The following is a 21,332-nucleotide window of genomic DNA, read 5'->3' as shown; positions in this document are numbered from 1 at the left end:
GGAACCGTATAAGGACTTCTTATACGGGAAGGTGGGACTAGAAGTCTACACCTCTCTTATTCTGTAGTAGGTCCCTTCTAGCCCTTTGATTCTAAGAATTTGAAAAGAAAAAGGGAAATGGATGAAAAGCAAAAGGAGGGTTCATTTAGTGTCCATTCAAAGTTACACTGGCACTGAAAAAAGTCACTTATGACCATGTCTCAGCAACCCCATAGTCATGTGATCAAAATTCAGGTGCTTGACCACTGACTCACATTTATGACGGTTGCAGTGTCCCAGGGTCACCTGATCCCCTTTTGTGACCTTTTGACAAGCAACGTGAATGGTGAAGTCAGATTCACTTAACAACCATGAGACTAGCTATACAGCTGCAGTGTTTCACTTAACAAGTGTGGGAAGAAAGGTCGTAAAATGGGTAAAACTCACTTAAGTGTTTCACTTGACAACAGAAATTTTGGGTTCAATGGTGGTCGTAAGTAGAGGAGAACCTCTAGATGATAAATTGAGAGTTCTTAGAATAGGAACACGGAGAAGACAAGGTGAAGACAAAAGAATGTGGAGATGTTTTGATGAAAAGTCACACCTAATTTAAACATCAGAGGCTTCACACCCAAGAGAGACCCTATCAATGCCCAGAAGGTGAGAATAGATTTGTGGATTCTTCTGAACTACGGAGACACCAGGAGGGGCAGGAAGGAGGCCCTATAAATGTGGGGAGTGTTGGAAAAGTTTTAGCCGAAAACAAATCCTTAGAAATCATCAGGCTGGAAGGAAGCCATCCAGATGCATAGAGCAGTGGTGCCTCCTGTGGGTTTGCTGATTGTGCGTGCGCACTTAAAAGAAACTTGCTCTGAAAGCAAGGGAAACAGCTGAGGAGCAGCAAATCAATCTGCCCCCCCCCCCTTGATCAGCTGGGCTTCAGAAGCTGAAATAGAGGTAGGTCTAACCCAGGGACTGGTGGGTGGGCCCCTTTTTCTTTTTTTAAAATATATTTTTATTTTTATTTTTGCATTTAAAATAGTGCTGCACAGCGAAGCCATTATGGCCATACAATCATAGTATATGTACATAATCTCATCCATTAGCTGTCAGTCTACTTAGTACACTATCTATCCTTCTCTCCAATTATTTACAGTTTGTTCCAGTCTTGTCACCGTGTCTTCTACCAATAATAAAATCTGTTCCAAACTTCATAATATTCCGACTCCCCTTTATTTTTTAATTCTAGGGTGAGCCTTATCTGCTCGCGCACAGGCCAAGATTTCCCTAATGATGTCTAACTCTGATGGGATACTTCCTTTCTTCCAATACTGCGCATGGGTTATTCGCACCGCTGTCAATACATGGATAACTAAATAAAGCACATCCTTCTTAGACCCCTCTGGTTTTATACCTAGGAGGAAAAATTCTGGTTTGAACAGAATTTGATCTCCCACCATTTGCTCCAGCCATAATTGTACCATTCTCCAATATCTTTTTGCCTTGTTGCATGTCCACCACATATGGAAAAAGGTGCCTGATGTTTTCTTGCCCTTCCAACAATTTGGGGCCAAATTTTTAAACATTTCAGAGAGCGGTGCTGGGGGAAGGTGCCATGTGTAGAACATCTTGTACAGAATTTCCTTGTAGGTCGTGGCCATTGTTCATTTCTGATTGAGTGTCTAAAGTCTTTCCCATTTAGCCAATTCAACATTGCAACCACAATTTTTTGCCCAGGCATCCATAGTTTCCTTATCATGTTTTTCCTCAAGTTTACATTCAAGCAGATATCTGTACAACGTTTAATCAAAATTTTGATGAAAGTGGGTGGGCCCACTTTCAAAGCAACAGAACCGGTTTGCTCTCTGCTTGACGGGAGAGCTACTGGTTCGGGAGAAATGGTGCAAACCGGTAGAAACCCAACACTGGCATAGAGTGTGATCAAATTTTACTCAAAAGGGGCACATCCGAAAAATGACATGGGAAAATCCCCACTATGCCGTGATTGTGGAACAGTGTCTAATAGTGGATCAACCCCTGAAAATCATATAGAAGTTTGTAAGCTTTCTTAAATTTTAGGAAAAGTTAAAGTGCAAGAAAAGAAAGGAGAAGGAACTGAAAAAAAGGAAGTGAGGGAAAAACAAAATTGAAGAGGTGGAAAAAAAAAGTGGAAAAAGCTATATCCGTCTTGACCCCAATATCATTTTTCTTTCCAAAAGAGGCAAGGCAAAGTCTCATGAAAATTAGCTCCTCTTCCCAGGGCTTTCTTTGCAACCCTCCAAGTGTTTCAAACCGTAAATTTATGAACATCTTTAAACATTCCAGGTTGGGCTAAAGTTCATCTCTGAGGTTTTGTACATTTTGTACCATGATACAAAAAAGGTGTTAAAACTAGAAAAGGATGCAGGGAAGGGCAAGAAAGATAAATATGGGAATGGAGGCTACAGCATAAGAGGAAAGGTTGCTGATTACGTCTAGTCCAAAGGAGAGAAATAGGAGTGACAGGATGGTGACCCCCCACACACACATATACAACCCCTCCCCAGGCTTCGGAGGCTTTCCTGAAGGCTGGAGAGGGCGAACAATGAGTTGGCTGGCCCACCGCATGAGGGCCAGAGCTGACAATTGGGATGCAACCAAATATGACTCCATGTGGCACCTGTGACACGTGTGACACCCCTCCCCCCTCCCGCTGTTCCATGCATGCACGCAGGGCTTTCTTGGAGCCTGGGGAGGGCGAAATAGGTTGCCACAGGTTCACCATCACAGGCATAGGATCTCTTGCTGGGTGTGTGTGTGTTGAGTTTGAGGACCTCCAGGTTCCCTTCCAAGTCTGTTATTCTGTCAGTTTTCACACCTGTCACTCCCATCAATGGCCACAATGTGAGAAAGGATTTGTGGACTCTGTTGAACTTCGGAGACACCAGAAGAGGCACACGGGGCAAACCAGGATGAAAGCAAAGCTTACGGGATGTTCCTTCCTGATGCCCAGAGATGCACAATAAGGGAAACATGTCGCCCCTTTTCTACAATTGGCAAATAGCCCTCCCATTAAAGCCCCTGGTCCACGTGTCTCATCCACTTGCAGTTTCGATGCCGCATTTCCCCCCAACCCACCCGGGAAGAGGCGCCCCTGCGTGGAGACGGAGCTCCTTGGGAAGGGATGAAAGGCAGGGAATTCAACTTTCGCCCTTTGCACCTGGTGGGAGGAGGGGGGGGTTCCTTCCTTCCACCTCCACAGGGCCGCCTCTGCTGCAGGGAGACCGGCCGGCGGGCAATGAATGGATGGAGGGCTTGGCTGACTTCCAAGGCTGGAAGGGAATCCTCGTTAAATGTCGGCCTGTGTCTCTACTACGGAGCCCATCCTCCCCAGCCGTCTCAGCCTTGCTAGGTGCCGGATGGGGGATCCCAGCGCCCGGTGTCGCCTCCAAGTCCACCCCAAACTTCGGGGGAAGGAGGGAGCGGGGATCCCCGGTCGCCTCTTCCCAGTCCTGGGTGATGAGGGGGTGGGGAGAGGGAGGGGAAGGCTCGGGGCCCTTCTGGACTCCGCCCGGCTGGGAAAGAGGCGGCTCTCGCCCAGCGTCCTCCGAGGGGGAAGCGGCCCTTGCCGGACCACGAATCTACAGCTGATCAAAGGGGAGAAGAGGAAAGAGGGGCTAGAGCGACTCCCCCAGTCTCTCAGGGGGGAATGGGGACCGGAAATGGCGGGGAGAAGCATCCGTGGGGCCTCTCTAGGAACCTACTCTCGGTCTCCCTCTCCACCTTGTATGGGAGCTGAATTTCTGGTAGTTTTGCTGCCCTTTTCGCCACTTGCGGCATTTTGGGCGGCTGGGCAACTTCTGGGCGTCCGGCAGAGCTGCTCCTGGGCCCCGCTCCGGCCAGGTGGGGCTCCCGCTCTCCCTCGGGCTGCCAGGAGGGCTTCTCCCCGCCAGGAGGAAGGTAGCCCCGAGTCGGTGCCAGGAGGGAGGTGCGGGGGGACGCGGGGCTGGACGGGGAGCCTCTGGGCAAAGGGGGGGAAGCGTCACCCCACGGAGGGAAAGGGGGCTTCTCCTCCAAGGGTTTAAGGGGGGGGGATTATTGGGTGGCTGAAAGAAATGCCCGCCCTTCTCTCTCCAATGGGGGGTGGAGGGTTTTTCTGTAGGGGAAGAAAAAGGGTTCAAATGGCTTGGATTGAGTTGAATCTTTTCCCAAGGCAGAAAAGATCCACTTTCTTTCGCCTTTATTTAAATGGTAGAAAATGAATATTCTTTGCTTTAAAAAATATTTTCAAACATACAAAATGCACACAAACAAAACTTAGACATAAACTACATTTAGGCAATATATTGGAACTTCATGTTCCTTCTTATAGCAGTTTCAAATCGGTTCAATTCTCCTTATGTTATTTCCCCTTCTAATATATTTGAGTTTCACCATTTTTATCCCACTTATTTTACTTATCTATCTGATATATTGGGTGATTACCTCTAATAAGTTTAAGCTCTCTTGAGTGCATATATACAGTACATGTTAATCCTCCTTAACTTCTATTTATGGGATTTATTGGCTTCTTTCATTGACCTTTGTTTCTTTCCTATCTCCACCTATTCCATTTTCCCCATATCTGATAATCTGTCTTTTCTTTTCCCTGAATTTCTTTTGTTAATTTGTCCATTTTGGCACAAATTTCGCCATTTGGCTGTCTGGGTGTTATGTAGTTCTTCTATCATTTTTGTAAATTTTTCTCCAAATTTCATCCTATCTAATTGAGTTGTTATAAACTTCCAGATTACATTGTCGAATGTTTTTTGTGCATCAAGCGGCCGGTGGCAGTGGCCTGGGAGAGCTGCGCAAGGGCTTGGTGAAGCTGCGGGCAGAACAGGTGCTCGCACAACCCCCTTCTCCAGCCGGGCAGAGCTCCATGCACTGACCTAGGGGGTATCTCGAATGTGCCAAGCCACAGGAGCTGGGGGGGTGGGCAGAGCACCACATGGCTTGGCACCCTAGGGATACCCCCTGGGTCAGTGAATGGCGTTCTTCCCGGCTGGAGAGGGGATTTGCTGGGCGGCTGCTCGTGGGCATGGTTACCTCATGGGTGCTTCGCCCCTGAGGTTGTGCCCGGCTCTTCGGGAGCCAGTTCACAAGGGAGCCGCTGCCCAGCAACTCTCCCCTCTGGCCAGACAGAACGCCACTCCCCAACCTAGCGGTATCCCGAAGGCAGCAAGCAACGTGAGCGCTCCCCCCCCGGCTCCTGCGACTTGGCGCTTTCGGGATAACGCTAGGTCAGTGAGCGGTGCTCTGCCTGGCTGGAGTGCGGAGGTTGTCCAGGAGGTTTGTTTTCGGGGGTGGGCTTATATTTTTGCCCACGCGAAAATTGTGGCAAGGGTTTAGTTTCGGGACAGGTTGTATTTTCGGGGAAACACGGTGCCAATTGGTTTTACGGATGTACCTCATAATATTCTAATATATCTAGGATGACTCTCGTATTATTTTTAATGTGTGTAAGAAAAAAATCCATTTTGATCATTCATTTAGCACTAGTTTAATTCTTCCTGCCATAATTGCTGCAAATAATTTATAATCGGAATTCAATAGTGAAATTGATCTATAGTTTTGAATTTCTTGTAAGTTAGCTGCTTCTTTAGGGATGAGCGATATTACTTCTATCCATGATTCAAGCATCTTGGCTTTTTCTAAAACTTCATTAATCATTTCCAATCCTAGTTCTTCCAATATTATTTGATTATATTTGAATAACTCCACCGGGATTCCATCTGGTCCTGGGGTTTTATTCTTCTTCTGGTTTTTCAGGACTAATTCTACTTCTGCTGTCGTTATTGGCCTCTTTATCTCCTCGCTTTGTTCTTTCGAGATTGGATTTTTCTTTTCTTGGTTTAAATTGTTTTATCTTAGTTTCCTCCATACTATCTGCCCGTATAATTTTGTGAAATATTTTTGAATAATTTGCTTCTTCCGATTTATGTTGAATATTTCCTTTGTCATCTTTTAGTAGATATATCATTCTTTTTTCTCTTTCATTTTTCAATCTGTATGCCAGCCATCGTCCGGGTTTGTTGGCTTGTTGAACCTAATTTTGTATGGCCGCTTAAATTTTCTGTGCTAATTCTTTTTGGGTTATTGAATTAATCTTATGTTTTATCATCCCTCTTTTGTGTTTTTTAATTTTATTCTTTGGGTCTTTCTGTAATTCAGTTTCGGCTTCACTAAGTTCTTTTTGCATACGTTCTTGTTGATCTTTTTGTTTTCTGTTTTTCTTGCTATATAGCCGATCGTGAGGCCTCTTATGTACAGTACGCTTTCATGGTATCCCAGAGATTTTGCATTGAGGTATCCTCTTTTTTGTTCATTCTAAGAAATAATTTTGATTCTTTCTCTAGCATTTGAGTGTATTCTGTTTCTTTTACGATATCTGGGTTCATCATCCATCTTTTTCTTCTTTTTTGGCCTTTCCATTTTAATTTTATTGGGTTATGATCCGCCCACTTATTTGTTTCAATTTTGATTTCCTCTAATTGGTTACGTAGTCCAAATGATGTCCAGGCAATATCTATTCTCGACCAAGACTGATGCGTGTTCGAATAGAAGGTATAGTGCTTTCTTGTTTTGTGCATTTCTCTCCAAATATTGTGTAGTTTATATTCTGTGCCATCTCGGAAAAGGATTTAGGTAATTGGTTTTGTCTTTTTTTTTTTTACTTTCATAGTTCATCTTTTTCTCCACTATTGCGTTATAATCCCCAATTAAACAAATATTTTCATACTCTTATTCATTTATTTTATTGTGCAATTTCCTATAAAATTCCTCTTGTTTCTGATTTGGTGCATATATCACTATTAATAAGATTTGTTTTTGTGTTGTTTCTAATTCAATCATTAGAATCCTGCCTTCTTCGTTGGAGTAGACTAATTTGGACTTTATTTTTGCTTTTACATAGGTTGCTATCCAGTGGTGGGTTTCAAAATTTTTTGGAACCTACTCTGTGGGTGTGGCCTCCTTTGTGGGAGTGGCTTGCCAGCCATGTGACCTGGTGGGAGTGGCTTGCCGGCCATGTGACCGGGTGGGAGTGGCTTGCCGGCCTTGTGACCGGGTGGGAGTGGCTTGGCAGTCATGTGACCGGATGGGAGTGGCCAAGACAATGTCACTGAATTTTTTGCCCCAATGAATGATCTACAAAAAGAAGATATAAAAAAGGAAATTTATTATTTTGTGCACTTACTACTTAAATAAGATTAAAATAAGTACACAAAACAATAAAAGAGCTACTTACAGAAGGTAAGTAGCTTACTACTTACTACTTGTATTTCAAAGGGAATAAATACATATTTAATTTTACACATGTTAACAGCTGTTGGAATTGTGTTTGCACAACAGTGGGAAAAACAAAGATATGAAAATGAATAAATATTAGAATGTGCAAGAATGAATAAATTGACAATTAAAACCAAGAAGGCTTTGAATACTTTTTCACGTGGAATTTGTTTTATCAATTGCTAACTAACAGAAACAGCAATTAGAAATCTAAAAGTATGAAAGAAAACACCAATTATGAAAGGAAAGGTCACTAAAATGTATAAGGAAATATTATTAGCACTTGATCATTATTAATGTGTAGATAACTGCGGGACATTACATACCCACAAACACAAACTATGACAGTGCCAGGAAAACACACACACACACACACAAACAATTTCCCCCCAAAAGACTGCAGATGAAACCAGTTTTTTTCCCTAACCCTAAGAACAGGAAAGACAAAGCCACTGGAATCAAAACCATCAAGGCATTGTGGGAAATTATAAAGGACAGTGCCAGGAAGCTCACAGAACCAGCAACCACATCACAATTACATAAACAACCAGGTATCACACAGAAACACACAAAATCTGGCAAAGCTGCCTTGCACCAACCTGGCCTGCCCATAGAAAAGAAGCAACCTTGAGACACATACCATACACCAACCTGTACACTTAAAAGCAACATATTGCATCACAAATAAAACATTTGCAAGAAGGAATAACAGTTCTTGTAATAAACTTTATATAAACAATAAATAAATAAAAATTCCCTAAAAATAATTAAAAACCACCAAGTTCAGAGAACACCAAAGGACCCCACAGTCCTCTCCCTCCTTATCTTTTTCCTTTTTGTCCTTCGACTTCTCCTCCTCCTCCTTTCCCCACAACCCCATCTAGCACTGATGATGTTACCTAGTTTGGTAGTGAAATGTCTGTAAAAAAACCACCAAGCTCAGAAAGCAGCAAGGATCCCACTTTCTCCCACCTCCTCCCTCTTTCTCCTTTTTGTCGTCCCCCCCCAAAGACTGCAAATGAAACCAGTGTTTTTTTCCCCCCTAACCCTAAGGACAGGAAAGACAAAGCCACTGGAATCAAAACCATCAAGGCATTGTGGGAAATTATAAAGGACAGTGCCAGGAAGCTCACAGAACCAGCAACCACATCACAATTACATAAACAACCAGGTATCACACAGAAACACACAAAATCTGGCAAAGCTGCCTTGCACCAACCTGGCCTGCCCATAGAAAAGAAGCCACCTTGAGACACATACCATACACCAACCTGTACACTTAAAAGCAACATATTGCATCACAAATAAAACATTTGCAAGAAGGAATAACATTTCTTGTAGTAAATATATTTTATAAACAATTAAAACATAAAAATTCCCAAACAATAATTTAAAAAAGAATATTCTATAAATAAAAAAAAATCCTTAAAAACCATTGTTAAGTATTCCACCAGCAATAATTTATACTATAACTATTTTAAGGTATTGTACCAACTGTAACCATTATTCCACCAGCAATAATTTATACTGTAACCATTTCAAACTATTCCACACACAATAATTTAAAATTAAACCATTAAAAATATTCCATACTACAATTAAACAATTTAAAACAATTATATGCACAATACATCTTAAAGTATTGAGTATAGAATATTTTAAAATGGTTTATTTTAATTTATTTTGGATAGAATCTTTTTTTAAATAGTCTAAGACAATTTTAAAAAAAGAATCCACACACAATAAATTGAAGTAAACCATTTTAAAATATTCTACACTCAATACTTTTAAGTAAAATTATTTTTAAAAATTCTATGCACAATAAATAAAATATTATTTTAAAATACATTTAAAAAATAAAAGAAAAAAAGCCAGGTTACTTACCAGCAGGCAGAATCAGCAGCTCTCCGATGCGATGGATGGATGCAACAGGCAGCAGACAGGCAGAGAGGCAGCAGGACAGGTAAGAATGTTTAAGACTGCTTAAGGCTGGAGAGGGGGGGGGGCTTTTGGCCTAGCCTCGCGGAGGCTTGCCACCCACGCCAGCACGGCGCTTCGTCTCGGAAAGACCCGAAGGCATTTCCGAGATGATGCAAAGCTCCGGGCGGCTGCGCCGCCTACGCGAGCACGGCGCTTCGTCTCGGAAAGGCCCGAAGGCATTTCCGAGACGATGCAAAGCTCCAGGCGGCTGCGCCGCCTACGCGACCACGGCGCTTCGTCTCGGAAAGGCCCAGAGGCCTTTCCTCGGCGAAGCAAGCCTCCCGCCGCCCCCCCTCGTGCTTAGTTGCTTACCTGAGGGAAGCAGCAAGGTCCCAGCGAAGAGAAGGGAGTTTTGAAATGGAGGACGACCCGCTTTTAAACGGGTCGCCTCCAGCCCGCTCACTGATTGGCTGAACTCCAGCCAATCAATGAGCGGCTAGCTGAGCTAGCTAGCTTAGTGCGGACGGGCGGGGGAGTGAGCGAGCTCCGTTGGGATGGCAAGGGGGATAAAGTGACAGGACCGCTGCCGGTTCCCGGTTACTTCCGGGTCTGGTTACTTCCGGGTTCGGTCTTCAACCGGTTCGCGCGATCCGGTGCGAACCGGTAGGAACCCACCACTGTTGCTATCCCTCTTTTTTCCTGTCTGCCAAAGCTGTATATAATTTTCCAAATTTTGTGTTTTCCAGTAAGTGAATATGTTCCCTTTAAATGTGCACTTCCTGTATACAGGTTATGTCTGCCTTCAGTTTCCTAAGTTTATTAAACATCTGTGCTCTTTTCTTGGGCAAAGGGGGGGAAGCCTAGGCCCACAGAGGGAAAGGGGGCTTTTCCTTGAAGGGCTTAAAGGGGGGGGGATTATTGGGTGAATGAAAGAAATACCCACCCTTCTCTCTTCAATGGGGGGGTGGGGGGTGGAGGGTTTTTGTTGAGGGGAAGAAAAAGGTTCAAATTCCCATGGAGAAAAGATCCACTTTTGTTTTTGCCTTTATTTAAATGATAGCGAATGAATATTGTTTGCTTTTCTTCTACTGTTTTAATTGTTTACATCTGTTTCTAGAAAGCTGAGTAGAATCTGAAAAAAAATCATTATTTTCCCAGTTTTGCTCTAAAGGAGGGTGGGATGTGGCAGCCCCTTGTTGGTTGGTTTTATCCCTCAGAATAGGGCGGGAAGGGACCTTGGAGGTCTCCTAGTCCAGCCCCCCGCTCAAGCAGGAGTCCCTATACCATTTCGGACTGGTGGCTGTCCCTTCTTTTCTTAAAAGACCCCAGTGTTGTAGCAGCCACAGCCTCTGCAAACCAGTTGCTCCACTGATTAATTGTCCTCCCTGTTAGGAAGGTTCTCCTTAATTCCAGCTTGCTTCTCTCCTTGAATGGTTTGTAGTTTCCTGGGTCCCCCCCACCCCCACTTTCCACCCACTGTTTCTCCTCCTGCCTTCTGGTCCTTTGGAGAGTAGGCTGACCTCCTCTTCATTCTGGCAGCCCCTCAAATACGGGAATAGCTATCCTGTCACCCCCAATCCTTCTTTTCTAGTCTAGACTAACCGTTCTTGTCAAATAAGGAAAAAAGATTGGTTTGGCATGATCTGTTTTAATAAACCCATAATAGCTTTTATTTATCACATTGTCTCTAGATGTTCGAAGAGCTGTGTTTTTATTATTCTTTCCAGGATCTTCCCAGATATTGATGTTGGGCTGAATGGTTTGTAGTTTCCAGGGCCTCCCACCTCCTTTTCTTGTAAATGGGAACCATAATCTGCTCTTTTCAGATTCATTGTTGTCTTATTGGTCTCCAGGTGCAGTAGAAGAAAGGGGTATAACTCCATGGGTTGGATTATTTCTCTTCCATCTTTGATTTTTGCTTCAGGGAGATAACATACCTGCCTAGATCGACTATAGTTTCTGTTTCCCTAGTAATTGAATCACCTGTGACTGAAATTCGCCTTCTTTCCCTAAGAAATGCAGGGATATTTTCTTCCTGTTATAGAAATGCTGGATTTTGCCTCTTTTTTTTAGAAACTATTGCTCTTTCCTGGGTGGCCGCATATTTCCTTCCAGGGGGAGAACATGACAGCGATTGTTCAGTTCCAGAGGGGCTTCCTTGGAGTGGAGGAGGATACATAGAAGGGGATTCGCTCTCAGTTGTTGTTTCCTTCTAGAAGTGATAGGCTTCCATCGGTCTTCCTCTTTAGGTCCATATATACTAGGGTCAATTTTTTTAATGGAAGCTGTTTGTTCCCTGTTGTGTTCAAACTGCATTGCTGGCCCCAATCAATCTTTTTGCATCCTCCCTTAACTATAAAGCAACAATAGGAAGCCATTCTAGGAGGAAGAACATATTCAATCTGTGCTGGCCCAAAGAACAGTGTCCATGAATATCTACATGGGTTGTATTCTGTACACAATTAGCTCTACCCAGAACATATAAATCCTATAAGGGGTCTTTGCAGTTTCTCTCATATCCTATAGTATCATCTCCCCCACCCAAACTGAGCAAAAGGAAAAGGAAGGGATCATCCCCAGTTCAGGCAGGCAAATGGGGAGCAACAGGGATTCTGTCAGCCATCCCTCTCATCATAGTAAGGGGAGGGGAGGTCAGCTCCACAGGGGGCATCCCAGCATGGCTTTAATTCTAGGGTGAGTGGGGGGAATAGAGGCTTCGAGGACCCCACCAGTCTTCCTATGGGGGGGGTGTCTCCCAGCTATTGTTTGGGCTATTTGGAGAGCTGAAGAAAATAAATCTTCCTCTCTCCTTCACTTCTTTTTTCTTCATCCTGCAGGTGCCACCAGGAAAACCTTTGGACAAAGCTCTGCTTGCAGGATCTAATCTGGGTCAGTCACCAGGACCAGAGGTTTCGTCTTCTCAGCTTTCGGACTCATGCTGGAGCTCCTCCTCCTGCCCATCTTCCAACCTTTTGGTCAAAGTTCTCCTCGTTAGAGTTTCCTCAGAAAGAAATCCCTGGAAGTGAGCATCCCTTGGAGACTATGCAGAGGGGGGAACACTTTGGCCAAGAGTCCCCCAAGAGGAATCAGGGAAGACTCTTCAAATGCTCCGATTGCGGGAAATCCTTTGCTTACCGGTCCCTCCTTTTGATCCACAGGAAGCTGCACACGGGGAATGGATCCCACCTGTGTTTCCTTTGTGGAAAATCCTTTCCTGGAGTGTGGAGCTTTGCCAAACATCTCCGGAGCCACCCTGGACTGAAGCCTTACAAATGCGGAGAGTGCGGGGAGCGTTTTGTTAAAGGCTCCGACCTTGGAGCTCATCAGGGAATCCACCAGGGAAAGAGATCTCAGGAGTCCTGGAAGCGCTGGGGAAGATTTCCTGAGAGACGGCGTCTCTCTAGGCCTCACAACAGCCCGACTGAAGAGAAGCTCTGCAAGTGTGTGAAATGTGGGCTGTGCTTTTCCCAAACCTCGCAGCTGCTTAAACATCAGCAAATCCACACTGGAGGGAAATCTTATCAATGTCTGGAGTGTGGGAAATCTTTCCGTTATAAACAATTGTTTAGAAGACATGAGAAAATTCACACAGCTCAGAGTCTTTATAAATGCCTAGAATGTGGGAAGCGTTTCACTCAGAGTTCATCTCTTTGCCAACATAATAAAACACACACAAAGGACGAAAGCAAAACGTGCCTAGAATGTGGGAAATCTTTTTCCAGCAAATCTTGTCTGCTGAGACATCAGAGAATTCACACTGGGGAAAAACCCCATGAATGCCAAGAATGTGGGAGATGTTTTGGTGAAAAGTCAACTCTAATTCGACATCAGAGACTTCACACTGGGGATAGACCCTATCAATGCCCAGAATGTGAGAAAAGATTTGTGGATTCTTCTGAACTTCGGAGACACCAAAGGGCACACAGGGGAGAAAAAGTGTATAGACCACATGAGTGCCCAGAATGTGGGAGATGTTTCAACTGCAAGTCAACTCTAATTCAACACCAGAGAATTCACACTGGGGAAAGACCCTATCAATGCCCAGAATGTGAGAAAAGATTTGTCAATTCTTCTAGCCTTAAGAGACATCAAATGACGCACAGGGGAGAAAAACTCTATAAATGTAATGATTGTAATAAATGTTTTTCTTTTAAGGAAGCTCTTTTTCGACATCAGAGTATCCATACAGGGGTGAAGCCCTATATGTGCATCGAGTGTGGAACATTTTTCCGTACAACAGAAATCCTCAGAAATCATGAGAACGTTCACAGGGGGGAAAAAAAGTTCAAATGCTTAGAATGTGGGAAAGCATTTGGTCGTTCATCATCCCTTAGATATCACTGCCAAATCCACACGGGTGAGAAATGCCACAAGTGCTCTTTGTGTGAGAAATCTTTTACCCGGAAATATACACTTCGGTGGCATCAGAGAAGCCACTTAGAGAAGCAATATAAATGCTCAGAGTGTGAGAAAACTTTTCGTTACCAATATTATCTTAGAAAACATGAGGGGATTCACAAAGGAGAAAATCCTTCCAATCAGAAAAATGAAAAGTGCCCAGAATGTGGGAAGTGTTTTGGTGAAAAGTCAAAGCTAATTCAACATCAGAGAATTCACACCGGAGAAAGACCCCATCAATGCCCTGAATGTGGGAGATGTTTTGGCTACAAGTCAAACCTAATTCGACATCAGAGACTTCACACTAAAGACAGACCCTATCAATGCTCAGAATGTGAGAAAACATTTGTGGAGTCTGCTGAACTTCGGAGACATCAGAAGGTGCACACAGGAGAGAGGCCCTATATATGTGGGGAGTGTGGGAAAAGTTTTCTCACAGCAACACTGCTTCGGGTTCATCTGAGAATCCACACAGGGGAGAGGCCCTATATATGTGGGGAGTGTGGGAAAAGTTTTATCACAGCAACACTGCTTCGGGTTCATCTGAGAATCCACACAGGAGAGAGGCCCTATATATGTGGGGAGTGTGGGAAAAGTTTTATCACAGCAACACTGCTTCGGGTTCATCTGAGAATCCACACGGGGGAGAAGCCATACTTATGTGTGGAGTGTGGGAAACGTTTTTCCCAAAAACAACACCTTGGAAAGCATCAAAAGATCCATTCACGAGTGAAGCCGTAGAGATGCACAGCGTGTGGTAATGTTTTGTTCAAAAGGGAGACAGGAGAAGAATGACATGGAAAAAGCCCTAATAGGCCCTGATGGTAGAACAGTTGTTCATGGTTGTTCAACCCTTAGAAGCCACGTAAGAGATCATAAAGGGGAGAAAAATTAGAAACTCTTAGATCGTGGGAGAGCATTTTCTTTTAAATCGTCCCTTAAAAATCAAACTCAAATCCATATAGCAAAAGATGCCGTTTAAATGATTAAAGTGTGATGTATCAGGGCTTAGGATGTGGCAAAGTTTTTTATCTGATCATCAGATCTTCAGATGCACATGAAAATCCACACAGGAGGAAAACGTTGCAGGTGTGAGTAACATGAGAATTCTTTTCCTTGCCAATTGGAGCCTCTTGCCTCCTGGAGTTTGTCCATTAAAATAACTTCCTTGCAAATGTTCTTTGCTAAGTTAAATTTTGTTATAATTTTTAAAACAAATTAATTCTAAGATGTGAATGAAGGAATGAGAGGTAACCTTACGTAAAGACATGCCTAGGAAGATACTATGATCTCAGTAGCTGGTTATCTTGGATACCTACAAGCTCACCTAATTATCAGAACCGGATGTGGGAATAAAGGAAAGGTTACACACAGACATACGCATTACAGCTATGGTCTCGAGTAGCCTGTTATCTTTTAGCCCACTATCTCACCGAGCAAAGACAGGCCGTATCAAGGAGTTAACCTTGGCCTGAATAGCATTCTGGATTCACAAGGGAAAAAATGGGGGAGTAAACCAAAACAATATATTGTTGCTCTGTGCTTTGCTTGTTAAAACTGTATAAAAGCCAAATAAACTCTGCGAAGGCAGGCAGACATTTTTTGACACCACTGCTTGACGGATTTCTGAAACCTACATCTGGTGCCGAAACCCGGGAACAAAGACACCCTTCGGAACCAAAGACACCCTTCGGGGGAGCAACAGCCAACATAATTACCTCCCGTCTGGAACAGACCCCAAAGCCCGCTTCGTCCTACGCGACCCCTCAGAGGTAAATATGGGTTGCAATCTGTCTCACCAGCAGCAAAAACATGTTCAAGAACTTAAATTCTTGTTACAGAAGTCAGGTGTTACCACACCTGAGGCAGAAATGAGGAAGCTCGTTGGTGAGATAGGGAAACGTTGTTTTTGGTACCCCGAACGGGGAACACTTAATTTATGTGACTGGGAAAAAATAGGGCAAACTTTACATCTTGAACCCAGAGCCCCAGTCGAGATCTTACAACTATGGTTTCAGTGCCATCATGCAGTGGAAAAAATTAGCTCTAAAGTTTTGGCAGAACAACAATTGACCACAGAGCCTCCACCTGATTGTGAGCAAGTAAAAATTCTTCCCCTCAAATCATCTTCAATTGGTCTTTCAGCTCCTCATGGAGAGGTTAATTCTTCTGCTTCTCCACAATCAGAGGAACAATTAGCAAAAGAGGAGGGGAAAAAAGAAGATATGTTTTCTGTCTGTCCACCTAAATTGATTCCACAAAATCATGAAGTAATTGGCTTAAAGGATTGCTTTTCTTCTATCCTTCTTTGCCTCGCTTTGCAGGAAAAGTTTGACTGTACTGCTGGTCAGGAAAAGTCCGTTTTCTCTGTGCCTGCCGCTTCCCTCCCCTCCCCTTTCCTCTTCAGGAAGAGTCTGTGCCGGTTTATGGCAAGCCTCAGCCCTTCTATAATATCAGGCAAAAGGCTACTGAACTGTATCCTGGTTTTGCTAACAGATTGAAGGATGCTTTAAAACAACAAATAGATAATTCTGAGGCTCAGATTAAGATGATGAAATTAGCAAAGGAAAATGCTACTTCCAAATGCCGGAGGGCAATTATTGGTCTTGGGAACGATCCTGATTTGGTAGATATGATTAAAGTGTGTCAAGATATAGGAACATCTTGTCGAAGTAATTTGGAATTTCAAAATCCAGGGCGGGTTATGTCTGCAACCTCCCACGGCCTTTTCCATCAAGGGTCGAAGCTAAAAGCAAAATGTCCAAAGTTATTTCGTTGGTTGATTTATACATTTCTTAGTCCTTTTTTGATTCAGATTTATGTTGCATCATTGAATCCTTTTCGTAAGCGTTATCCATTGGCTTTGGTAAATCATTACATGGATGATATTTTGATTGGAGCCCCAAAGATACAACCTAATTGGCTTTCAGAAATAAAAAATGATTTAAGTGTTTATGAATTGCAGATTGCTCCAGAAAAAGTATAACATCATGAAATGTTACAATCTTTTTTGCTCCAGTCATATCGATGTCCTTGGGACGTAGAAATTGGACTGATTTAATTAGTATTATTTTTCCTATTCCAAAATCTGGTTTTCAATTTTATTTGCAGAATAATTTATCTCTTCAGTGTGCTTTAGCTGACTACGTGGGCTGTATTTCATATCATTTGCCTAAAGATCTTCGGCTTGCGTGTTTAATGACTTTTCTTTTCCTATTCGTTTTGCTTTCGTTTCTCTGCTTTCGCAAGACTGTTTTTTCAGGTGGAGGGTGAACGAGAGGAGAGATTGCTTATAAGGACTCTCATGAAAGTTTCCTACCCTGCAATACAGTTGTTCCTGCAACACTTAAAATTGTTTGTTGCTATTTTAGCTTTTCACATCTTTTCTCAACAAGCTTTTTAACTAAATTTCTGACTTTCATTATGTGTGTCAACTTATTTTTAATCTTCTAGGTGTTTACATCACACCCAGGATTGATTCTTAACCTTATGGCTTTGTTTTTAACTTTGCAGCAACTATTATAAGACTGAAAGCATTTATATTTTGTTTCTCACATACGCAGTCATTTGTTTTTTCCAGAACCTTTTTCTTAAAGCGACAGGTATGGAACTCAGATGCAGCTGTTCATGTTTTACCTTTTTTTTTTTTTGATTCATTTTTTGATTTTTTTTCCATCAGAATATCAGAGGGCTGGCACAAGCCTGTCATATTCCACTCAACCAGGCCAAGCAGATTGTTTCATCTTGCCCCCAGTGTTTTGGGGCATCCCCCTCTGGGGACACGGAAGTTAATCCCCGTGGTTTGGCCTCTAATCAACTACGGCAAATGGATGTCATCTATGTTCCCTCTCTGGCTCCCTAGAAGTAAATTTATTTATCTGTTTTTATTTTGGGGCCACGTTTCAATGAGGAGAAACAGCTCATCATGTTATTTTTCATCCTTTTTCAGCCATTACTGCTTTGGGCAAACTTTCTTTTTAAAGACTGATAATGGCCTGGCCTATTTTTCATTGGCCTTTTTGCAATTTTGTACAAATTGAAACATTGTTTTAATTCATGGGCTTTTTTACAATTCCACAGGTCAAGCCATTGTGGAATGTGTTAATTGGTCCTTTAAGGCAGTCTTCTCAAACAAATAAAAAAGGAGGGATCTTGGGTACCTAACAATTTGGGGTACCCCAATTTGGCTAATTTGGCATGGGTAACATAACAGGTTTAAAAAGTTTGTTTGCCTCCCCCTCTAGGGGGATGAGGATATGCTGTGCTTGCTTCTACAGGTCTTTGTGGATTCTAGCACGTGGTGTTTGTCTAGCTAAGGATATCGTGGTACCAGTTCCCAAATGCAGTTCTAGAGATGACCAAGGTGGCTTTACAGATGGCACAGCAGCCAATACGATCTTGTTGGACCAGCTGTCCAGTGATGTGAAAACCCTGACCAAAGCACAAGCAGTGCTGCAACAACGACACGTGAAACAAATCCCCGAGAACTTATGCGCTGCCATTTTTGCCAAGTCCTTAGTCATCATTTGCTTAAGTTTACTTGTTAATTGCTTCTCTTTATCAATAGCTGCTGTCATCTCACCCCAAAACTCATTTGAACAGAGACTGAAGTAAAAATCTATGGGTGCAGCTAACATCACATACACTGGATGTCTCTTGCTTATCTGAATCATATGACATGGAACATTTGCTTTCTACATGTTTGGTTCCTGTTTGAATCCTGTCTGCAGTAATTCAACACTTCACTGGTTTGATGAAAACTTTAACGATAAGACTATATCTCGTTAGGGATTGATTGCTTATGATCTGCCCCCTGATGCAATTGCTTTGTATACACTGATAGTCGCAGTTCCTGAGAATACAACATGTGCAAAAGAAGTTAACTGTACATCTTTAAGTAAAAAAAAAAACCTCACTGTCTTCATATTAGTTCACCTGTTTTAAATGGTACAGCTTTGAGGAGATTTCCTTTCACTTTGCTTATGTTTGGCTCCTGCAAGGATGATTTTTTACATATGGTCAAGAAACTTAATTACATTCCTGCTATCATTAGTGAAGCACAATGTTGCCTCAGCTGGTTAATTCCTGTGTTGCTTTCCAAACAGCAACTTCAGACATTACTTGTGACTCTGAGACAGCTTTGCTTAATGAAGTAGAATATGTAGCATTGGCTATATTCATAGTGGGTGTGCCAGCGCTTGTTGCTTGCGCTCATTTTAATATTAATGCGGTTGTATGTAATTTGGTAAAAATAATTAATGCTACCTTTTTAGCTATTTTAGTAATTAATGTGTTGTTTTAATCTTTTAGATGAATCCAGAACTATCCAGCATCAGCTCAATATTTTACATAATTTGGCCTCTGATTTGAAAATTGATACCTTAGGATCTTGGTGGGAAGGTTTTTGGGCTTGGTTACCCACAGGTCTGTTGGGAAATGTTCTAAGTTATTTAGTCATTATTTGTGCTATTTTAATTGGTAGGTGCTGTTTTATTCAGTATCTTCCCTCCCTTTGCAAAACATATGTATCACAGCTTTTTGCCCTAAACCCTCTCCTGCATTGACTCAGGGTCAAGTATATATGCCCTGTATAAACAATTGCAAGGATGTTGCTTTTTTGATTATGATTCTTTTACTAGCCCCTCCTACGATGCCTTGTCAAACAAAACAAAAAAGAGTGAGATGAAGGAATGAGAGGTAACCTTACGTAAAGACATGCCTAGGAAGCTACCATGATCTCAGTAGCTGGTTATCTTGGATACCTACAAGATCACCTAATTAGCAGAACCAGATGTGGGAATAAAGGAAAGGTTACGCACAGACATATGCATTACAGCTATGGTCTCGAGTAGCCTGTTATCTTTTAGCCCACTATCTCACCGAGCAAAGACAGGCCGTATCAAGGAGTTAACCTTGGCCTGAATAGCATTCTGGATTCACAAGGGAAAAAATGGGGGAGTAAACCAAAACAATATATTGGTGCTCTGTGCTTTGCTTGTTAAAACTGTATAAAAGCCAAATAAACTCTGCGAAGGCAGACAGACATTTTTGACACCACTGCTTGACGGATTTCTGAAACCTACATGTGAAAATGAAAATCTGATGTGAGTGTGGAAACCTAACATCTAATGTGAAATTGTCGGGAACCGTATAAGGACTTCTTATACGGGAAGGTGGGACTAGAAGTCTACACCTCTGTTATTCTGTAGTAGGTCCCTTCTAGCCCTTTGATTCTAAGAATTTGAAAAGAAAAAGGGAAATGGATGAAATGCAAAAGGAGGGTTCATTTAGTGTCCATTCAAAGTTACAGTGGCACTGAAAAAAGTGACATGACCATGTCTCAGCAACCCCATAGTCATGTGATCAAAATTCAGATGCTTGACCACTGACTCACATTTATGACAGTTGCAGTGTCCCAGGGTCACCTGATCTCCTTTTGCGACCTTTTGACAAGCAACGTGAAGGGTGAAGTCAGATTCACTTAACAACCATGAGACTAGCTATACAACTGCAGTGTTTCACTTAACAAGTGTGGGAAGAAAGGTCGTAAAATGGGGAAAACTCACTAAAGTGTTTAACTTGGCAACATAAATTTTGGGTTCAGTGGTGGCCGTAAGTAGAGGACTACCTCTAGATGATAAATTGAGTGTTCTTAGAACAGGAACACGGAGAAGACAAGGTGAAGACAAAAGAACGTGGAGATGTTTTGATGAAAAGTCACACCTAATTTAAACATCAGAGGCTTCACACCCGAGAGAGACCCTATCAATGCCCAGAAGGTGAGAATAGATTTGTGGATTCTTCTGAACTACGGAGACACCAGGAGGGGCAGGAAGGAGGCCCTATAAATGTGGGGAGTGTGGGAAAAGTTTTACCCAAAAACAAAACCTTAGAAATCATCAGGCTGGAAGGAAGCCATCCAGATGCATAGAGCAGTGGTGGCTTCCTGCGGTTTTGCTGATTGTGCGTGCGCACTTAAAAGAAACTTGCTCTGAAAGCAAGGAAAACAGCTGAGGAGCAGCAAATCAATCTGCCCCCCCCCCTTGATCAGCTGGGCTTCAGAAGCTGAAATAGAGGTAGGTCTAACCCAGGGACTGGTGGGTGGGCCCCTTTTTCTTTTTTTAAATATATTTTTTATTTTTGCATTTAAAATAGTGCTGCACAGCTAAGCCATTATGGCCATACAATCATAGTATATGTACATAATCTCATCCATTAGCTGTCAGTCTACTTAGTACACTATCTATCCTTCTATACAATTATTTACAGTTTGTTCCAGTCTTGTCACCGTGTCTTCTACCAATAATAAAATCTGTTCCAAACTTCATAGTATTCCGACTCCCCTTTATTTTTTAATTCTAGGGTGAGCCTTATCCGCTTGCGCACAGGCCAGGATTTCCCTAATGATGTCTAACTCTGATGGGATACTTCCTTTCTTCCAATACTGCGCATGGGTTATTCGCACCGCTGTCAATACATGGATAACTAAATAAAGCACATCCTTCTTAGACCCCTCTGGTTTGATACCTAGGAGGGAAATTTCTGGTTTGAACAGAATTTGATCTCCCACCATTTGTTCCAGCCATAATTGTACCATTCTCCAATAAATTTTTGCCTTGTTGCATGTCCACCACATATGGAAAAAGGTGCCTGGTGTTTTCTTGCCCTTCCAACAATTTGGGGCCAAATTTTTAAACATTTCAGAGAGCGGTGCTGGGGGAAAGTGC

At 42.7% G+C, this 21,332-nt stretch overlaps 1 protein-coding gene across 1 annotated transcript in view; it reads left to right on the top strand.

Annotated features, from left to right (window-relative positions):
• LOC309397677 (uncharacterized protein) overlaps positions 1-19,659 on the top strand; it is a 33,307-nt gene extending 13,648 nt beyond the window's left edge. Inside the window, exon 2 of the mRNA XM_081963918.1 lies at positions 12,045-19,659. Coding sequence (XP_081820044.1) covers positions 12,250-14,346 — 2,097 coding nt within the window. The 5' untranslated portion in view covers positions 12,045-12,249 and the 3' untranslated portion in view covers positions 14,347-19,659. The remainder of the gene's footprint in view (positions 1-12,044) is intronic.
• Positions 19,660-21,332: the final 1,673 nt, after the last annotated feature.

This window comes from Natrix helvetica (genome assembly GCF_964273705.1).
Source record: "Natrix helvetica genome assembly, chromosome: 1".
Taxonomy (NCBI): domain Eukaryota; kingdom Metazoa; phylum Chordata; class Lepidosauria; order Squamata; family Natricidae; genus Natrix; species Natrix helvetica.
This window is presented reverse-complemented; position numbering and strand designations above follow the sequence as displayed.